This window comes from Pelophylax lessonae (genome assembly GCF_965119305.1).
Source record: "Pelophylax lessonae genome assembly, chromosome: 9".
Lineage (NCBI taxonomy): Eukaryota > Metazoa > Chordata > Amphibia > Anura > Ranidae > Pelophylax > Pelophylax lessonae.
In genome coordinates this window covers 251,901,415-251,922,352 of record NC_138776.1, presented here as the reverse complement: position 1 = coordinate 251,922,352, position 20,938 = coordinate 251,901,415, and the positions used below count along the sequence as shown (strand labels likewise).

Here is a 20,938-nt window from a genome sequence, read left to right as displayed (position 1 = left end):
AGCTCCAGACACACAGCCAGAGAACCTTGCAGCAGCCACACCCGAAGCTGAATGATGGGACACTATTCCTCCCACTGACACCAATGATGGGACACTATTCCTCCCACTGACACCAATGATGGGACACTATTCCTCCCACTGACACCAATGATGGGACACTATTCCTCCCACTGACACCAATGATGGGACACTATTCCTCCCACTGATACCAATGATGGGGCACTATTCCTCCCACTGACACCAATGATGGGGCACTATTGATCTTTTATTGAAAAGAATCAAGCAACATATTTTATACAAAAGTAAAAAACATAACTATAGTACAATATTCCAACAGAAAACAAAGGAATACACATTCATGTGCAGAATATATACAATATATACATAATCCACTTCCAACATTTTTAGAAAACTATTTACATAAAGCAGCAGAGAGGGCCTAAGAGGCACAACCCATCACCTATGTATGCAGCCATTTATCAAAAACTGAGCATTAAGAAAAAATCTAGGGTGATAAGAGACAGAAAGCCACACCCGGGAAAGAGACTCCTGGCAGTCAGGGAGGCTTGAAACCCCTCCACGCCTTCAGCCAAGCCCTCTGACCCCACTTGTCTCTCTCAAGCGCCCGAATCTTCCCCACCTCATGCAGAATGTCACACACCACCACCTGAACAGGAAGGATTTTACGCCGAAGGGTGACCTGACACCGTGCGTTCCAGGTGTAATAACGGACTACTAAACTAACTAAAAAAAGTGTATCCAAACAAAAGCCCCCACCAGTATTGAATGCTCCGTACACCCACTCAGCATAACCCAGCCTGGAGAGGAAAGGAACACCGAGGGCCCGCCCAACCTGTTTGTATACCTCTATGTTAAAAGGGCAACGAAGCAAAAAATGGTCCATAGTCTCCTCCTCACCTGTACATTCCTCCCGAGGACAACCACGATCCATCCCACTGCGGAATTTCAAATTGCCCCGAACATAGAGCCTCCCGTGGAAGCACAACCAGGCCAGATCCCTGAATTTAAGGGGGACTCTAGCCAAATTAATCAGTCTTAACCCTTCCCTCAAAATTGGGCCTGGGCAATCCCTTAAGGCCAGTGGGTCATGAAAGACTTCGCTCAAGACTCGGCTCATAAGGACTTTCCTCGGAGCGGATCTGAGATCTTCAGCCGACAGTCGCCACTGCCGCAGTAACTTCAGACACGGAGCGACATAGGCTGGGAGCTGACCACGATGACCCCTGAGATTCTTCACTTGGCCACCTTCTTCCCAAAGTCGCAGAAAAGGCCTAAACCAAGATCTAAACATGCCTGCCCATCCAGGAGGTTCCACTGTAAGCATACTACCAATGTTAAACTTGAGAAATAGCAGTGAAAAGAAAAGAACGGGGTTGACCATACCCAAGCCACCCTCCCTCCTGGATAGATAGGTAACATTCCTCTTGATGGGGTTCAGTCTGTTCCCCCACAGCATCTGGAAGAACACACTATAGATCCTAGCATAGAGAGACACTGGCAAGATGCAGACAGGGCTGACATACAAGAAGATCGGTATCAGGTAAGTCTTAATCAGATCAACCCTTTCCCTCAGAGATAACTTCCATCTCTTCCAGTTGACCACCTTAGTATTGGCAACTTCCAGCCTGCCTTCCCAGTTTTTGAGGCCATAATCGCCAGGTCCAAATTCAATGCCTAATATCTTAATATTTTCCTGGGGCACTGGAAAGTTGTCCGGGAGATCAAACCCCTCACCTTCCTTTCCCATCCAAAAAACTTCACTCTTTTCCTGATTGATCTTGGAGCCTGATGCTTCAGAGTACCGTGATGTCAGAGAGACCACCTCCTCCGCTTCATCTGTCCCAGTGACAATCACTGACACATCATCCGCATAGGCAACAACCCTCAAAGGCGGCTCACCCGGGATTCCCACTGGTACCCCACACAACATGCTGCTCTCTAGCCTCCTGATGAAGGGGTCGATTGCAAACACATAGAGCAGGGGACTCAGGGGACAACCCTGGCGCACCCCAGAACCAACCTCAAAGGACTGTCCAACCCAACCATTAACAAGAGGGAAGCTTTCTGCCCCCTTATACAAGACTTTTAACCAATCGACAAAACCACCCGGCAGACCGTACTTACTAAAGAGCAACCACAGGTACTCATGGTTGACACGATCGAAAGCCTTTGCCTGATCCAATGCCAGTAAATACTTTCCCCAGCCTGCAGCCCTGCACTGCTCCAAGGCCTCCCGGACAGCTAAAACCGCTGTGAAGGTGCTCCTACCCTGGATCGAACAGTGCTGATGGCGAGAAAGCAAAGACTCTGCTACTGCCGATAGGCGCCAGAAAAGTATCTTCGCCAGCACCTTTCTATCGACATTGAGAAGGCTAATGGGGCGCCAATTCTCAATCATCGAAGGATCTTTACCTTTTGAAAGAAGAATCACAGCTGAGAGTCTCATGGAAGGGGGAAGCACCCCCTCAGCAAGACAACTGTTAAAAATCTCTACCAAATGTGGGGCCAGAATAGACTTAAAGGCTTTGTAAAACTCAGCCGTCAGACCATCCGGTCCAGGTGACTTTTTGATGGCAAGCTGTTCAATTGCCCTCGTCACCTCTTCAACTGTGATCTCTTCTGTCAAATTCATCAAGAGGACATCTCCACCATTTAGACCTGGAGTAGAGTCCAAAAAGCTTTCCATCTTGTCACGGTCAAGCTCTTTCCTCCCAAGAAGTTCAGCATAAAAAGACCTCACGACCTCCAGGATCCCTGACCTGGACTTTGTCAAGGAACCTGTACTATCCTTAAGGCCAACGACCATCTTAACAGCTACACCCTGTTTGCAGTTCTGGTAAGGGTCAGGCGAGTGGTATTTCCCATAGTCCCTCTCCAGAACCAAAGAGGTATGCCGGTCATATTGACACTTCCTGAGGAGGATTTTCACTTCAGAGATTGCCCCAGGATCTCCTCCTCTCGAGACAAGAATATCCAGCTTCCTCCGCAAACGTTGGTAGGTCATGTATCTATTAAACTGTTTTTTATTGGCTAGGCCCCTGAAGAATCCAGCAATCCTCTTTTTGGTCAGCTCCCACCACTCAGCCTTGCTGCTACAAAAGTCCAGGATGGTCACCTGTGCCTGAAAGAATTCCTCAAAGGATTGTCTAACATGTTCTTCCTCAAGGAGAGTCGAATTCAATCTCCAGATGCCTTTGCCCCTCTGAGGGAAGTCTGAAGCATTCAAGACCACAGATAGCATACAGTGATCAGAGAACTCCACTGCCTGCACCACTGGGGGTGAGAAAGCAGAGGCCTCCTTCAAAAAAAACCTATCTATTCTACTCTGGCTATTACCTCGATGAAAGGTGAACCCTGTGTCATCCGGAAGGTGCTTAATGTGCACATCCACAAGACCAGCATCCCTAACCATACTATTTAAAAAAACGCTATCATATCCCAGCCTGTCATTGAAGTCCTTCCTGTCCTTGGGCCTAGTCACAGTATTAAAGTCACCTCCAAAAACCACTTGCCGGGATGTAAAAAGAAATGGCTTGATCCTTGTAAAAAGGCATTTCCTGTCCCACTTTGTGTGTGGCCCATAAATATTAATTAGGCGCAGGTCCTGCCCTCCCACAAGAACGTCTAAGACCATACATCTCCCAATCTCCACCTCAATAACCCGCCGGACAGTTACCATGCCGGTTTTAAACAACACCGCCACCCCGCCGTAAGGCTCGGCCGCAAGAGACCAGTAAGATGGACCATACCTCCACTCTCTCTTGGCCATATGAATATCTGCCAAGGAGGTGAGCCTAGTCTCCTGCAAAAATAAAATTTCAGCATCTAATTGGCTGAACAAAAAGAAGGCCATAGAACGAGCTCTTACCGACTTAATGCTGGCAACATTTATTGTCACCACTTTTAACGGAGGGGGAACCGCCATTTGGGTTATTGGGTGGATTGCTTCTTAGCTCCCCTCTGCTGCTCATCACCAGAAGCCTCTCTCTTTCTTGAGGCCTCCTCCAATTCCATTTCTGAATCAGAATTTTGCTCAGAAGAAGCTCCAGATGTGGAGATATCCCATGCAGAAGCCCTAGAACGGTTGGGGACAGACACTGGGGCATCCTGTCCCTGTTCCGTCCTCACCGCCTGTCTCTTCCGCCTCACAACCTTCCTTCTCTCCTCCAGGTACTGCAGGTCAGATTCAGAGATGTTATCTCTTGTTTTCTTCTTTTTTGAAGTCTTCACAGAAGACTTCTTTACAGAGGAAACCGCAGCACCCTTTTGGTACCCTCTACCACTCCTGGTGGGGGGGGACCTTCCCTTAAGTCAGACCTAGGAGGGGATGACTCATGGGGCAAGACTGACTCAGGGGGGACAGACTTAGAAGGTTCTGACACAAGAGGAGCCGGTACAGTAGGCTGGGGGGACACAGAGACAGTCACAGAAGGAATACCTACAGACACAGGAGGGTTGGCCACAGAAACTGGGGAGGGATCCTGAACAGGACCTGGGGGGTCAGTCACCGCTGAGGAGGATGGTACACCAGGGGCCTCATCCTCCATCCCGTCCAGCCTCAACAGTTCATCTACTACCTCCTTCTCCATGTTGTGCCAGGCCTCCGGACATCGGCTGTAGGGGTGGCCAAGGCGCAGGCACAGGTTGCACCTTATCGCCTGGGTACAGTCCCTGGCCACATGACCCTGTCCCCGACATACTGAACATATTAAGGCTGAACAGGAGGAGCTAAAATGCCCCTTTTCTCCACAGCGGTGACATAGCTTTGGCTGACCAGGATAAAAAATAGTCATCCTATCCCTCCCTATGAAAGCCGAGGAGGGCAGGTGACGGACAACATTCCCATCCCTGGCCAACCTAACCGTTACTGACCAACCCCCGGTCCAGATGTCACGTTCATCAAGGATTTTTTCTAGCCTTGTCAAAACCTCACCATAGTTCCTTAACCAGACCTCTAGGTCCCGAGCAGGAACACTCTCATTATTGAGGATGATGGTTATTTTTTTAACCGTTGATCTCTGCGAAACAGCAACTGGTGCCAGATCTTCCCATTCGGGTCTTGACCTGCACCGAGCCTCATATCGTTCCCAGAACAGGTCAAGACCCTCCGGCCTGGTGAAGCTGATTGTGTACTCCCGGCTCCCAGCTACATGTATTAGGGCATAAAGGTCATTCGCCCCAAAGCCCATCTCCAAAATCATATCCACCACCACACGCCGTGCTGGAGAGACTGCACCACCTTCCCATTTAAGTATAACGACATTACGTCTTGGACCCCCAGCAGAAGCCAGAGACCCAAGACCGGAACCAGGGGTGCTCAAAGTGGCAGTTTGTGGTGTAAATCTCTGCCTGGAAGCAGGGTTCCTCATTGGCTGCAGCCCTGGCTTAATAATATTACCAGGAGCAGAGCGTACCACCTGAGCAAAAGAAGGCTTATCAGGGCCAAGACCCCACACCGATGTAACTTTAGCTGGTACATTATTATTATTATCCTTATTATTAATTGCTTGTACTGAGCCAGTAGGATTTCCCATTACACAAACATTAGTAGGATTATTCAGAACACCTGTGTTGGAAGAAATGTCAGAACAATCAGTATTCACTATCACAGTTTCTGCTGTAGTACCACAGGTGTCCTGATGCTGCAGTATAGAGACAGCAGCTGTGACTGGACAAACAGCCTTTGACTCAGCAAAAGGGGGGTTAACTGGTTGTTCTGGCTCTTGTAGTTCCTTTGCTGCAATGTCATTTTTTAAACGCAATTTTTCCTCAGTGGAAACATCAGCAGCTGAAGTATTGCTGGATATAATATTACCAGCCTGGGTGTCATTGGGCAAAACATCAGTATTAGCCAAGGTGTTAAATGGCACAAAAATAGTTTTATCAGTCACTTGTGACTTGCTAGGTTTTACCTTATCAGGCACATTGTCAGGAAAGTTCTCCTCACCAAACACCAGCTGATCCGCCCGTAATGGAGACTCCACTGCCTGGATCACTGTCAGCATGCCTCCTGAGCCCTGAGAAGGCAACGGGTTGCTTACCTCACCTTGGGGGGGCAGGGGGTCAGAACTTGGGGTCCCCTCCTCCACCTCCATCTTTGCCATCCTTGCAAATCTGCGGTCATTGCAAAACTTTTCCTTAAAGGGCCCCTCTTTACCTTCCATCATGGACACAATGGTTTCCTGGTGTTGAACCCGGACCTTTGCCAACTGGATTTCCGGATCCATAGATCCACGGTTGCGGCTGTACAAACCTTCACGTTGCTTTCGCAGACGCTTCAACTCCGCTCTCAGTTTGTAGAGCTGGTCTCTCTCCCTATTCAGGACCTTGATCCCGGCCACCACTCGCTCCCGAATGGACTCGGTATCCTCATCCTCACCAGGGGCAGAGAGATCCCCAGCCATGGCTTGTCCAGGAGCAGGTATGTCATCCGTCAGCCCAGGGGATGGCTGAGAGCTTCCAGCAGGAGAGGCCCTGCTGGCCTGCATGGCCTCCCCAGATAGGGGCCAGCAGAGCTGGGAGAGATTTTACCAGACTCCCCTCTCAAACAGATCACCTGGAGCAGCTCCAGACACACAGCCAGAGAACCTTCCTGCAGCCACACCCGAAGCTGAATGATGGGAAACTACTCCTCCCACTGACACCAATGATGGGGTACTACTCCTCCCACTGACACCAATGATGGGACACTATTCCTCCCACTGACACCAATGATGGGGCACTATTCCTCCCACTGATACCAATGATGGGACACTATTCCTCCCACTGATACCAATGATGGGACACTATTCCTCCCACTGATACCAATAATGGGACACTTTTCCTCCCACTGATACTAATGAAGGGGCACTATTCCTCCCACTGATTTCAACGATGGGGCACAATTCTCCCATTAACACCAACTAAAAGAAATATTCCTTCCACTGCTAGTAATGATGGGGGACTATTCCTCACACTGACACCAACCATCCTCCAACTAACACCAATGATGGTACAATGCTCCTCCTAATAACTACAGGTGCTATGTAATTATTTTACCCCCACTGACCACCAAATCTGAGACATTGTTTACCCCAAATGAAGCTGGGGCATTTTCTACTCTCCGGGGGCCACAGTCCAGCCCTCTTAAAATCTGAAGGACAATAAATTGGTTTTGCTTAGAAAGCTTTGGGGACCCTGCTCTAGTGGTGGGGTGATCTGTGTGACCTCCCAGAATCCTCCTCACCTCTCCCGTCAGGTCTGTGTTTTATTAACTACTTGCCGTCTGCTCACTAGAGCTGTACTGTGGCTAAGTGGCTCTTGTAGGTCTGACGACATAGACCTACGTCGGCAGACACACCTTCTCAGCGGCGCGCGTGCGCCGCCGGAGGCTCGCTCCCGCTGTATTTAGTCACAGCGGGAGTCGGGCCAGGGGAGGAGCAGCGGCAATCGCCGCTGCTCTTCCCCGATCGTCGGGGAATCGAGTCTGGAGATCCGCCCACTTGTGTAAACAAAGCAGGTGGATCTCCTAAGTGACAGGCAGGATCAGATTGCAGGGTTCAGCATAGCTGAACCTGCGATCTGTCCTTGTGTCACTCATTCACCTCCCCCCACACACGTTAGTAAGCACCAGGCATACATTAACCCCTCCCTCTCCAATAAAATTAACCCCTTCCCTCCAGTGTCATTTTTACAGTAACAGTGCAACTTTTTAGCACTGATTACTGTAGTAATGTCACTGGTAACCCCAAAAGTGTCAAAAATGTCAGTCAAGTGTCCTATCTGTCCGCAGCAATGTCGCAGTCCCGCCAAAAAAATCGCAGATCGCCACCATGACTCGTTAAAAAAAAAAACACCAGAAATGACAGAAATCTTTCCCTTAGTTAGTAAACGCAATAACTTTTGCGCAAACCAATCAAAATACGCTTTTTGCAATTTTTTTTACCAAAAATATGTAGCAGAAAACAAATTGGCCTAAAATGATAAAAAATTTTGATTTTTACATTTTTTTGGGGGGGACTTTCATATAAAAAAATGTGAAAAATATTGTTATTTTTTCAAAATTGTCGCTCTTTTTTTGTTAATAGCGCAAAAAGTAAACATCGCACAGGTGATCAAATACCACCAAAAGAAAGCTCTGTTTTCGTTTGGGTACAACGTTGCATGACCGCGCAATTGTCAGTTAAAGTCGCACAGTGCCGAATCGCAAAAAGTGGCCCCGGCGCAAGACAGCAAAATCCTCCGGTGGTAAAGTGGTTAATAGAGATAAGAGTGATGTCATGTGACCTCCCAGAATCCTCCTCACCTCTCCGGTCTGCTCTGTGTTTTATTAATAGAGATTAGAGTGATGTCATGTGACCTCCCAGAATCTTCCACCCCTCTCCGGTGTAACGTTAGAAAACCATACCTCGTTAGAATTCCATACCCACGTCACTTCCTGTCCGAAACAGCTGAGCAGCGTAGCAGTGCGCATGCTCAGAGCCCCGGATACATCATTGAACAGCTGAGAAGTTGACAAGTGCGCATGCTCGGAGGGTATGAAATTATCACGGTAGTGTGTGTAATTTTACACTTGCGGCGGTTACATGAAAACAGCTCGGCTGCAATATGAGTCATCTCCGCTCCTATCCCTGTCACTTCTAAATGTAAAAGCGGCGGCGGGTGTATGAAATGTAAATGACGGAGATGTTGGCTCAGTGATCCGCTTTTATATTTATTAGCCGAGATCAGGGAAGTGACAGGGGAAGGAGCGGAGATGACTCATATTGCAGAGGAGCTGTTTTAATGTAACCGCGGCAAATGTAACATTACACACACTACTGTGATAAATCCATACCCTCCGTAGGTGCACCGGAAGTGACGAGGGTATGGTTTTCTCACGGGTATGGTTTTCTCACGGAACACCGGTCAGTAGGTAGATGATCCCCAGGCTGAGGTTTAATATCCTCTCTGTCATGTGACTCCTCTCCTTCTCCATCCTCAGTCAGGTCATCTATTTCAAGGTGTTTTTACTTCAATAAATAAACACTGTCTGAACCATAAAAGTAAAAATGTGGAAATATAATAAATATTGATTAAAGAACCTATAAAAAAAATTGAGAGACAGAGAAGAGCACGCTCTATAGCAATCCGGCATGTATATACAATATATCTTTATAGTGACCTGACTCACAAGATCCCATGGCCCCCCCATCCAGACCACAGAGAGTGTTTGAATCCCCTTTCCTCTTCCTTTTCTCATAAACAAAAGACATGATTGCCTCCAAACACCACTACTACATGTATAAATCCCCTCCTCCGTCTCTGGTCTACAACAAAATGGCCTCCCCCTTTTTTGAGGATAGTTTCTTCAATTCCCATTTCCTCCTCTAGGGTTTGCTTTGTGCAGGGAAACAGGGACCTGCCCTTATCAGTGCATTAAAAGTGTCCTCAATATCAAGAATGGTGGCCATTTTCTTGTAGCCTAACCACTTTAAATGATAAACAGATTTTATTTGTAGTACAAAAGGAAGAATTTTGTGAATAACAAGGTTAGAGCCATCTCCTTATTCTTATTAGCGCAATATAATAATTTAGAAAGCGAGAAAGTGATCGTAGGTTAGGTGTCATGCCTGGAAGGAGGCAGCCATGTTGTTGTAGCCTAGTGGTCTTTCACGGCAGCTTGTACGATGTAGGTGGGATCTGGCTGAACACTGACAAGGTAGTGATGTGTTTTTGTTCTAGTCTTATTTTATTATAATATTTTTATCATTAAGTATGCTATTCTTTTACTGTATGTATGGTATGTTTTTTATTCATATAAGCTGCGTAGTAAAGAGACAATGAGTCATGGGGGAGGGGTATATCAAATATTGCACTATATTATTCAATAAAATGTGCAATAAAATTTTACTGTTCTTACTTAAATTATATACTATCAGGGCTTTTTTTCAGTGGGAACGCGAGGGAACACAGTTCCGGCACCTCTAGCACTGAATGTTTACAATGGCAAGGGGTGCTGGGGTGTGAAGGGAGGGTTCACTGATGCTGGCTGCTGGAGTATCTATTGTTGCTGGAGGGGATCTATATTTGCATGGCAATCAATTTTTGCTGGTGGAAGATTTTTTGTTACTGTGGGGTCAATTGTTGCTGGAAGGGATCTACTGTTTAGGAAGGAGTCTCCTTTTGCTGGCTGCTGGGGAGTCTATTGATGCTGGCCGCTGGGAGATTTGTTGTTGTTGCTGGGGGGTCTTTTGTTTTGCCAGGGAAGTCTATTGCTGCTGGGGGGTCTATTGTTGCTGGCAAGGATCTATTTTATTGCTTGTCTTGTTATCATGACCAAATTCCATATCCATTACTTAACACAACAAAATGATACTTGGCTCTATATTCTTTAAAAGGGGCCGTACTAGGAGTTGGGTAGGGGGTGTAACCAAGGAACAGTGCTCAGAGGTGGGATGGGGTGGAACCAAGGGTCAGTGCTCAGAGGTGGGTAGGGGGCGGAGATACGAAGTGACTTAGAAAAAAAGCACTGTATACTATACATATTATCTTTATTGCTCTTAATATTGGATGCACAGGGAGGCAAGACAAATGCATTCTTAACCCAAGAGCAAAAACTACATTTTTGCAGTCCTTAGGGGCTGTATCTGTTACCTTTTCTCAAGCTTTTCTTTCCCTTCATTATCTGCTGAATAACACATTTCCTGTACTAGGGTGAAAACGCTCAGTCATTTCATTGTACCTATGGAGGGAGCAATGGTTGTCATCCTAGGAAGTTCTCCTGATTTGGACCACAAATGCCTCCTCTGCTCCTCATAGAGAGTGATTATCAACCTTATTGAGACAAGGGCCTGGTAATTTATTCCATGCCTCAACAGCAGGGCTTTTTTTAGTGGGAACGCAGGGGGAACACAGTTTCAGCACCTCCAACACTGAATGTATGTAATGGCAAGAGGTTCGGAAGTGTGCTGGAACATCTATTGATGCTGGCTGCTGGGGATACTTTTGTTGCTGGTGAGGGATCGATTTCTGCAGGTGAGGGATCTATTGCTGCTGGTGATGGTATATATGTATGTTGTTTCTGGTGGGCAAATCGTCATGGGTGTATGTTTGATGTGGTGGATCTATTGCTGCTGGGGGGTATTTTTTTGCGAGGAGTCTTTTATTGGTTGGAATCTATCTATTGTAGCTGGGTGTGTGGGGCAGAATCTGTTTTACTGTTTTTCTTGTTATCATTACCAAATTTCATACCAATTCCATAAATTATACTTGGCTCAGTAGTCTCTAAAAGGGATGGTACTGGGAGATAGGTAGGGGGTGGGACCAAGATATGGTGCTCAGATTTGGGTAGGGGTTGGAGACAAGAAGTGACCCAGAAGGAGGAAGTACCTGCATCTATTCTCTGAGAAAAAAAAGGCTTGCCCAGCAGTAAGAAAAAGTTCATGCTTGCACAATAAAAGTATGGGAAGGCAAAATATGCATTGACCTTCTGGAAGGCTTTGGATGAGACTGGGTGGCCCTATACGGCATGAGGTTTCTGGATGAAGCTGGGAGCAACCGTGGTAGATGGAGTTGGGGTCTCTTCAGAAGGCTGGTGGTTTTTACGGAGCAACGTGGGAGACTGGAGGGTCCTAGGGGGCATTGTGGGAGACTGTGGGGGTCACTTTGGGGGCTGCAGCTTCTGTAGCAAGCTAGGGGCACTATTGGAGGTGGTACTGGGGGCTCTTAAGGGGCCTGGAGGCACTGTGAGAGGTTGAGTGGCACTGTTGGTCATGATGGGAGACTGGGGGGCACTATGGGAGCTGGAAGGCATTGTTGGAGGTTAGGGGATTTGCAGCTAGCTAAATGCTGGGAGGAGAGAGGTTGTGTGCCCTGGCAGTGGGCCATGGCCTAGTGGTTGAGAACTTTAAAGCAATTACATAAAGGTAGCTGGGAAAGCTGATTAGATTGTCATTGCATGTCAAACTCACCTATTGAAGTCAATTGGACTGCAAGCCAAATGTTCGCAGTTGTGGCGCAGTCTCGCTTACTTCAGTGGGTGAGTTTGACAGGCGGTGATGGCGGTCAACTCAACAAGTTAAATGCTGGGCTTGTGGTTGTGGCATGGTCCGATTGACTTCAATGGTCCACTTTGAAAGGGGATGATTCCTGTCAAACTTGACTTCAATGTCAAACTTCTGGTAGCTGATGCAGTTGATTCATAACTCTGCACCTTCTTCCTCACCCCTGATCAAGCTGTAATAAGCTGTGGTTGGGTAGCAAAATGTCAAGGGCACCGATTGTGCCTTTATTCCCTATACTTTGACAAAAAATATCCATTGCACTTTCCTAAAATCCTTTTTATTACCTCAAGCCCCACACATCAGCTGACATATTGGGGAAAAGGGCTTGGAAGGGAGGCCTATCTTACCATTAGCTGACATATTGCATATGTATACAGTGGGTGCAGGACATTAGACAGCACACAGAACTAAATATGTTAGAGGAGCCTAATGGATTCTCAGAAAGAGGTAGCCTACATAGCGAGCACTCAATTGTGCAAATCTCTTTAGCCAGGCTTTTGATCCAGGCACCCCTTGCAAACAGCATAGTCAAGACATAAGACCCCTCTGCAGACCACATTTCAGTTCACCAATACAGCTTGGTCTAGTACCTCCCCCAGCCTGTGATTAATGGAAGAGCAGCAGCAGTGTCAAGTGTTGTGTTAGTTCTATATAAAAATAGGTTTATACAGTAGGTGTTTTAAGGGCTTCATAATTTGACTCAATGGTGGCTTTTTAGGTCTGCCTGGAGTTCGACTTTGGAATTCTCATTTTTAAGTGAATGTAAGGGCATCTTCTAACAGTAAGTCACTTTCCCAAGAACTTCCCAATCATGACTTATCCACAGAGGATGGAGAAGGAAAGGAGCAAGATAACAGAGAGGATATTAAACCTCACGCTGGAGATAATCTACTTGCTGACCGGAGAGGTGAGGAGGATTCTGGGAGGTCACATGACATCACTCATATCTCTCTTAATAAAACACAGAGCTGACCGGAGAGGTGAGGAGGATTCTGGGAGGTCACATGACATCACTCTTATCTCTATTAATAAAACACAGATCTGACCGGAGAGGTGAGGAGGATTCTGGGAGGTCACATGACATCACTCTTATCTCTATTAATAAAACACAGACCGGACCGGAGAGGTGAGGAGGATTCTGGGAGTTCACATGACATCACTCTTATCTCTATTAATAAAACACAGACCTGACCGGAGAGGTGAGGAGGATTCTGGGAGGTCACATGACATCACTCATATCTCTCTTAATAAAACACAGACCTGACTGGAGAGGAGAGGAGGATTCTGGGAGGTCACATGACATCACTCATATCTCTCTTAATAAAACACAGACCTGACCGGAGAGGAGAGGAGAGGAGGATTCTGGGAGGTCACATGACATCACTCATATCTCTCTTAATAAAACCCAGACCTGACCGGAGAGGAGGATTCTGGGAGTTCACATGACATCACTCATATATCTCTCAATAAAACACAGACCTGACTGGAGAGGTGAGGAGGATTCTGGGAGGTCACATGACATCACTCTTATCTCTATTATTAAAACAGACCTGACCGGAGAGGTGAGGAGGATTCTGGGAGGTCACATGACATCACTCTTATCTCTATTATTAAAACAGACCTGACCGGAGAGGTGAGGAGGATTCTGGGAGGTCACATGACATCACTCTTATCTCTATTAATAAAAACACAGACCTGACCGGAGAGGTGAGGAGGATTCTGGGAGGTCACATGACATCACTCATATCTCTATTAATAAAAACACAGACCTGACCGGAGAGGTGAGGAGGATTCTGGGAGGTCACATGACATCACTCTTATCTCTATTATTAAAACACAGACCTGACCGGAGAGGTGAGGAGGATTCTGGGAGGTCACATGACATCACTTTTATCTCTATTAATAAAACACAGACCTGAGCGCAGTGGGAAGGAGGATTCTGGGAGGTCACATGACATCACTCCTATCTCTATTAATAAAACACAGAACTGAACAAAAATCTGAAAGATAATGTAAAAGATTTAATTTTAAAGTTTGAAAAAAAGTTTAATTTTGTTTGGAGGGTGATATAACCTGGTTGTTTTTTTAATTACATATAGAATTATATAGCTTTCAAGTTATCAGATGGCTTGATAGCATCCAACTTGATGAAGACTCAGGGCCCTGTTATAGAGCCTCCATCTCACTCCCTAAGACAGAAGAACAAGAAGGTCAAAGAAGTCACCAGTGAGATCATTAAGCTGCTGACAGGAGAGGTGAGCGGTGCCGGGAATTCTGGGACATTATCCAGTAACAGACAAGGGATGAGTCTGGATGGTGACTGTATCATTGTGTGTGTCAGGTTCCTATAAGGTGTCAGGATGTCACTGTCTATTTCTCCATGGAGGAGTGGGAGTATTTAGAAGGACACAAGGATCTCTACAAGGACGTCATCATGGAGAAGCGGCCGCCCCTCACATCACCGGGTAAGAGGAGACTTTCATTTCTTGTAAAGGAGAGAAGAGTATTGAGGATCCTCCTAGATACACACATCCTCTGATATAAAGACATAGAAACAATGTATTCAGTCAGTGTGTGTGTTTCCTACAGATGGATCCAGTAACAAAAATCCCTCAGAGAGATGTCCCCGTCCTCTGTATTCCCGGGACTCCACACAGGAAGACCGGGAGATCCCTCAGAAGGATCTGGTAGATGAAGCTGAAGATCTAAGTGATAACTTGAATCAAGAAGATCCCGTTGTCTCTGAGAATTTGGAGGTGGGTGCCAACTGAAATCTGGTTTATAACTGAGCTATAACCTTGCTGGTAAGTGATTAATATACTGTTTAATCAAAAAGGTCTATTTTCTAAAAAAATGTTGGTCGAATTTCACCAGAATTTGCCCAGTTATGATGAATTCTAGCCATGTTTTAATCAAATGTTGATTTCCTATGATTGTCAGCTCCATCTAGTGGCCATAATGTGGTATTTTCATAATTAACCACTTCCAGCCCAAGGACGTCATATGACGTCATGGACTTTGAGTGGAGATATCTGAATGATGCCTGCAACTGCAGACATCATTCAGATATAATCTTTTGCAGTTGACAAGTCCCTGCACTATAAGAACAATCATAGCGGCAGTTCAGCCGCTTGATCATTCTTACAGGTGGCAGGAAGGGACATCTCCCCCCCCCCCCCCATGCTGCTGCCCTCTGGTGCTTCTACCGGCTCGTCCGTGCGATCGGCAAGTCAAAGACAGAATCCGCTGGCGGCGGAAGTTCACCATAGAGAATACTGAGGACCAGATGGTCCCCGGCAGTCTCTATGACTCTCGGAAGCTCGGTGCGACATTATGACGTCTCGCCTGGCCTGGCAGTTGTAACAACTGCTGTGTCCTCTGCAGTCCAATCCCTGTACCTTTTGCAGAATATCAGTCTGTCCATGATGTTTTTCCTGAAGAGAAGTGGCTTCTTTGCAAGACTTCTTGACACCAGGCCATCCTCCAAAAATCTTTGCCTCACTGTGTGTGAGGATGCATTCACACCGTCCTGCTGCCATTCCTGAGCAAGCTCTGCACTGAGAGTGCCCCGATCTTGCAGCTGAATCAACTGTAGGAGACGGTCCTGGTGCTTTGTTGGGCGGCCTGAAACCTTCTTCACAACAATTGAACCTCTCTCCTTGAAGTTCTTGATGATCCGATAAATGGTTCATTTAGGTACAATCTTAGTAGCAGCAATATCCTTGCCTGTGAATCCCTTTTTGTGCAAAGCAATGATGACTGCACATTTCTTTGCAGGTAATCATGGTTAACAGAGGAAAAACTATGATTTCAAGCACCATCCTCCTTTTCAGGCTTCCAGTCTGGTATTCTAACTCAAACAGCATTAGGTTCCTTTTGCACGTTCTTTCCGCCCGGTGGACTCCGCTTTGCTCAGCGGGGAACGATCCGCTGATCCCCGCTGAGCAGGCGTAAGATAGGTCCGTGTCTGCTTACTTTGCAGTGAAAGACCTGTCAGATCCCCACTTTCCTCTATGGGAGATCGAATGAAAATGGACCGCCAGTCCGTTTTCATCTGATCCTATCCGATCCGGTCCTCCAGACGGATGGAAAAACTGAATTTTTGTAAAATCTTACCGTAAAATTCCTTTCTCTGAGTCCTCCGACAGTCGCCTCCCACTCATACAGTCTTCACCAATGGGGTATTGACTTCCTCTCCGCAGGAGTAGCTAGGCATAAGACTTGTTAAGAACAAAGCATTTACATAGTCACACCCATGGGGGCTGTCCCACTGGTCCAATACCCCCCTGCAATAGCCATCCCAACTCAGTTTGGTAGCAAGCAGTTGAGTGTATAAGAACCCCAAAAGAGGGGTGGGGGCGGCGACTGTCGGAGGACTCAGAGAAAGGAATTTTACGGTAAGATTTTACAAAAATTCAGTTTTCTCTTACATCCTCCGACAGTCGCCGCCCACTCATACAGTCTTCACCAATGGGGATGTCCCAAAGCAGTGCAGACATGAGGGGTGGGCAACGCAACCGTCAGAAAGGCAACGCAGTACCCACAACAGAGAAAGGAACCTTACATGAACAGCAAGGGAACCTCCTGGGCAACAAAAAAAGCTCAACAGGAGCAACAACCCAGGAAAGAAAATAACCCAGGGGGCAAACAACCCCAACAGCAAGGGACCCGCAAAAAAAACAGGGTCCCCTACGGTACTGCCGCACAGAGAACTTTGCGGCCAAAGGAGGCATCAGCTGATGCCAGAACATCAATTTTGTAGAACTTGGAAAAAGTGTGCACTGACAACCAAGTCGCAGCTTTACACACCTGGGCCACCGAAGCCTGATGCCGGAGGGCCCAGGAACAGCCAGTGCAGATACCTGGTCCTTAATCGTGGCCAACGCCAGGCGCTGCTCCACACCAGACTGAAGGAAAGCCAGCACTCTCGCCACCGAGTAAGAACGAGGAGAGAAGCCCCTGGACTCACACCAGGCAAAATAAGCTTTCCATGTACGGTAATAAATCTTACCAGACGAGGCTTTTCTAGCCTTGAGTAAAGTAGGAATGACCTCTGAGGAGAGACCCCTGTCTCTCAGGACCTGGCTTTCAACAACCATGCCGTTAAAGCCAGCGACTGTAAAGCAGGATGGAAGATCGGTCCCTGAGACAGTAGATCTTCCCATATTGGCAGCCGCCACGGAGGCTCGACAGCCAGGTGAACGATGTCCGTGTACCACGACCGGCGTGGCCAGTCCGACGCCACCAGAATCACCAATGTTGGTTCCGAGGCCAACCTGCGAAGGAACCTGGACAACAACTGAATTGGAGGAAAGGCATAGATCAGACGATACTGATGCCAAGGCTACACCAGCGCATCCGCGGCGTCTTCCAGAGGATCGCGTGTTCTTGCCACGAACCTTTCCACCTTGTTGTTCAGCCGAGATGCGAACAGATCCACATCCGGGGATCCCCACCTCGCACACAGCATATGAAACACCTCCGGGTGCAGGGACCATTCCCCCTGGTCCAGGGTCTGGCGGCTCAGATAATCGGCCTGCCAATTCTCTACACCCGGAATGTGAACTGCCGATATCGCCGGGACATGAGTCCCGGCCGAAGACAGAATACCGGTCACTTCCTGGGCCACCCGGGCACTCCTGGTGCCCCCTTGGTGGTTGATGTAAGCCACCGCAGTGGCATTGTCCATCTGCACCCGTACAGGACGGCCCTGAAGACGATTCGACCAGTGGAGCAGGCACAGCCTGATCGCTCTCAATTCCAAAATGTTTATCGGAAGGGAGGATTCCTCCTCCGACCAAGTGCCCTGGGCAGACAGGTTGCCCAGGACGCCACCCCAGCCCGACAGGCTGGCATCTGTGGTTTTCACCGTCCACAGAATCGGCCGGAAGGATTTCCCATCCGACACAGCTGGGGACTGAAGCCACAACAAGAGATCCATTCTGGCTTGGCAACTCAGAGACACTCTCAGGTCCAAGGACTGAGGTAGTCTGTCCCACCTGGCCAGGATCTCCGCTTGGAGAGACTGCGTGTGAAACTGTGCAAATGGTATCGCCTCGAAGGCTGATACCATCAACCCCAGGGACCGCATACAGGTCCTGAGTGACGAGGATTCGTTGTCCCTGAGGGACCTGATCTCGGACTGCAAGGTCCAGAGCATGTCCTCCGGTAAGAAGACCTTTGCTTGAGCAGAGTCCAGAACCATTCCCAAATATGGGAGACGAACCGAAGGAGACAAGGTCGACTTCTGAACGTTGATGGTCCAACCGAACTCCTGGAGCGCCTGGACCGTGGTGGACAGATCGCGCTACAGGCTCTGACTGGCACTCGACGTTAACAGGAGATCATCCAGATATCCCAAGACCGCAATGCCCTGTGCCCGCAACAGGCCCAGAACAGGCGCCAACACTTTGATAAAGACCCTTGGTGCCGAAGCGAGACCAAAAGGTAACGCCACAAACTGATAATGATCCTCCGCGATGGCGAATCGGAAGTACCTCTGATAAACCTCGAAAATGGGGATGTGCAGATACGCATCCTTCAGGTCAATAGAGGACAGAAATTCTCCCGGACTCAGGGAGGCCACCACCGAGCGGAGCGATTCCATGCGGAACTTTCGAACGCGCACGAAGCGGTTCAGAGCTTTTAAGTCCAGAATCGGACGCACTTTGCCCTCCTTTCTGGGCACAGTGAACAGATTCGAGTAGAACCCCGAAAACTGTCCCGATGAGGCACCGGGACGATTACCCCCTGGGCGAGGAGATCCTGTACCGCTTGACGCAGGTCTTGTAACCTCCCTGGGGTCAAATGAAGATTTGAGGGAAAGAATCTGTCTGCCGGCCGTGAAAGAAATTCGATCTTGTACCCTGATCGAATGATTTCCTGAACCCACATGTCCGGAAATTCGGAGCAGCCAAGGTTGGAGGAAACCACGCAAATGTCCCCCCACCCCTGAAATGGGTGAGGGCGCCCCTTCAGGCAGAGGCGGATTGAGCTGCCGCACCAGCTTGGCCGGATTTCTGTTTGCCGGCCCAGGGCTTTTCTGGCCACCCTGGCCCTTGAAGGGTTTTCCCTTGTTCTGTGCCTTGAAGGCACGAAAGGACCCCTGATTAGGTTTAAAGGCGGGACCCCGCTTGCCGCGGAAAAACTTACCCTTAGGATTCTGGGGTAGCAGAGTGCTCTTGCCCTTAGTGACTCCTTTAACCAATTCATCCAGGGAGTCTCCAAAAAAGCAAGACCCCGCATAGGGAATATCAGCCACCGTCTTTCTGGATTTCTGGTCAGCCGACCAGCTTTTCAACCATATCAGTCGACGGTTAATCACCGCGACACTGGACAGGCGCGCAGCCAATGGGGCCTCATTTAAGGCCGCATCGCACAAATACATGACCCCTTGATAAATCTGGTCCGCCATCTCCACGGTAGTGGGGGGGGGGGGGCAGAATCAGCCACGAGGGTGCGTCTGAGCACCTTAGTCCAATCCGCCACAGCCTGAACCACCATAACAGAGGCAAAAATAGGTTTTAGCATGGAACCCGCCACCACGTAAGCATGGCGGGCAAGAGATTCCAGCCTCCTATCCGTAGGATCCCTGAATACTGGAGAATCTTCGGTGGGAACCAGAGTGGCTTTGTTCAATCGGGCTACGGTGTGATCCACTTGAGGAGCCACACACCAGCGTGAAACCGTAGTAGTCGCAAAAGGGTAGAGAAGTTGAAACTTTTTAGGCACCGTGAAGGTGTGTTTCAAATTGCGCCATTGCTCATTCACTGTGTGATGAAACTCAGCGGGGAAAGGAAAAACCTGCGCCGTCTTGCGGTCCTGTGTGTACCAAAAGAGGACACAATGCCCGGAGGATTGGGCTCCTCCTCTAAATGTAGTGTTTCTTTTATGGCAAGAATCAGCGCATCCATAGCTGCGCATTCCTCGGGCGTCCCAGGGGGGGATTCATCCACCCCTGCAACCTCCGCCTCCCCCTCAGACTCTTGCGGGTCCTGAGAAGAGCCAGACCCTGAAAGGGGCATGTTACCAACAGCGACCATGTCACATTCAGAATCAGAAGAAAAAGAAACCCTAGGCCTTTTTCTAGCAGTACGTTCAGTCATCAGCACATCCATTTTGGACACCAAAGTCGCCACTACAGCAGCCAAATTAGTCAGGGCAGAGGATTCAGAGGAACTTGAATCCCCCACCAAAGCTGGTGGGAATTTGCTGTCCTGGGATTCCATTGCAAAAAAGTTTTCTCTTTTTTTTTTGTAATTTTGTAAGGTACTGCTCCTTTAAGCTCGCCGCAGACCCCCGCAGCACACCACTACAATGACTGTAAACACAGACCCCCTGCAGGGACAAACTGAAGCCAGGAAGATTGCACAAGGGAGGAAAAGAAGGACAGCAGAACAGAGCCCCACAAGTGTGTTACCACCGCAGTCGGTCGCTCCTGAGTGAAGGAAGGAAGTGATGTCACCGCCAGAGACTGAACTGAAGCTGCAGGCTAAGGAAAAATTGATGCCTATGCAAAGTAATGGGAGGCTTTGGTAACATGGCCGCCGACATGTGCTCGGAACGATCGTTTGCCACAACACAAGATGACGCCGCAAGGCGCCAAAATACACTACATACCATGCTGTATAAGCGCCCATAGTGAAGCCAGACTCGCTGCCCACACCTAAAATGGCGGATCGGCAGTTTTTAACCCCGCAGCGATCGCCGCATGTGTCTGTACCTCCAAGCACCCTAAAGTGACACAGGAGAGGGACCCCCAAAAATCCACACAGCGCTGGCTGTGAGAGAAAAAAAACCCCGCAGGGACCGGGATCAGGGAGTCCAAAACTCACAGACATAGGGGACACCACAGACACACAGGACTGCCGACCCCAGACAGAGGCCCCACACAG

At 48.3% G+C, this 20,938-nt stretch overlaps 3 protein-coding genes across 3 annotated transcripts in view; 1 reads left to right on the top strand and 2 right to left on the bottom strand.

The window, feature by feature from the left end:
• LOC309564368 (uncharacterized protein) overlaps positions 1-20,938 on the bottom strand; it is a 770,106-nt gene that overhangs the window by 644,316 nt on the left and 104,852 nt on the right. The gene's annotated exons all lie outside the window — the stretch shown is intronic.
• Positions 1-20,938, bottom strand: part of LOC309562836 (uncharacterized protein) — a 141,599-nt gene that overhangs the window by 23,431 nt on the left and 97,230 nt on the right. The gene's annotated exons all lie outside the window — the stretch shown is intronic.
• The window catches only part of LOC309563380 (uncharacterized protein), a gene marked incomplete at its 3' end in the record, with an annotated part of 56,844 nt that continues 45,549 nt past the window's right edge, over positions 9,644-20,938 (top strand). The window contains exons 1-5 of the mRNA XM_082267774.1: positions 9,644-9,700; positions 12,763-12,951; positions 14,144-14,299; positions 14,386-14,509; positions 14,634-14,800. Of these exons, the coding sequence (XP_082123900.1) occupies positions 12,856-12,951; positions 14,144-14,299; positions 14,386-14,509; positions 14,634-14,800 (543 nt within the window). The 5' untranslated portion in view covers positions 9,644-9,700; positions 12,763-12,855. The remainder of the gene's footprint in view (positions 9,701-12,762; positions 12,952-14,143; positions 14,300-14,385; positions 14,510-14,633; positions 14,801-20,938) is intronic.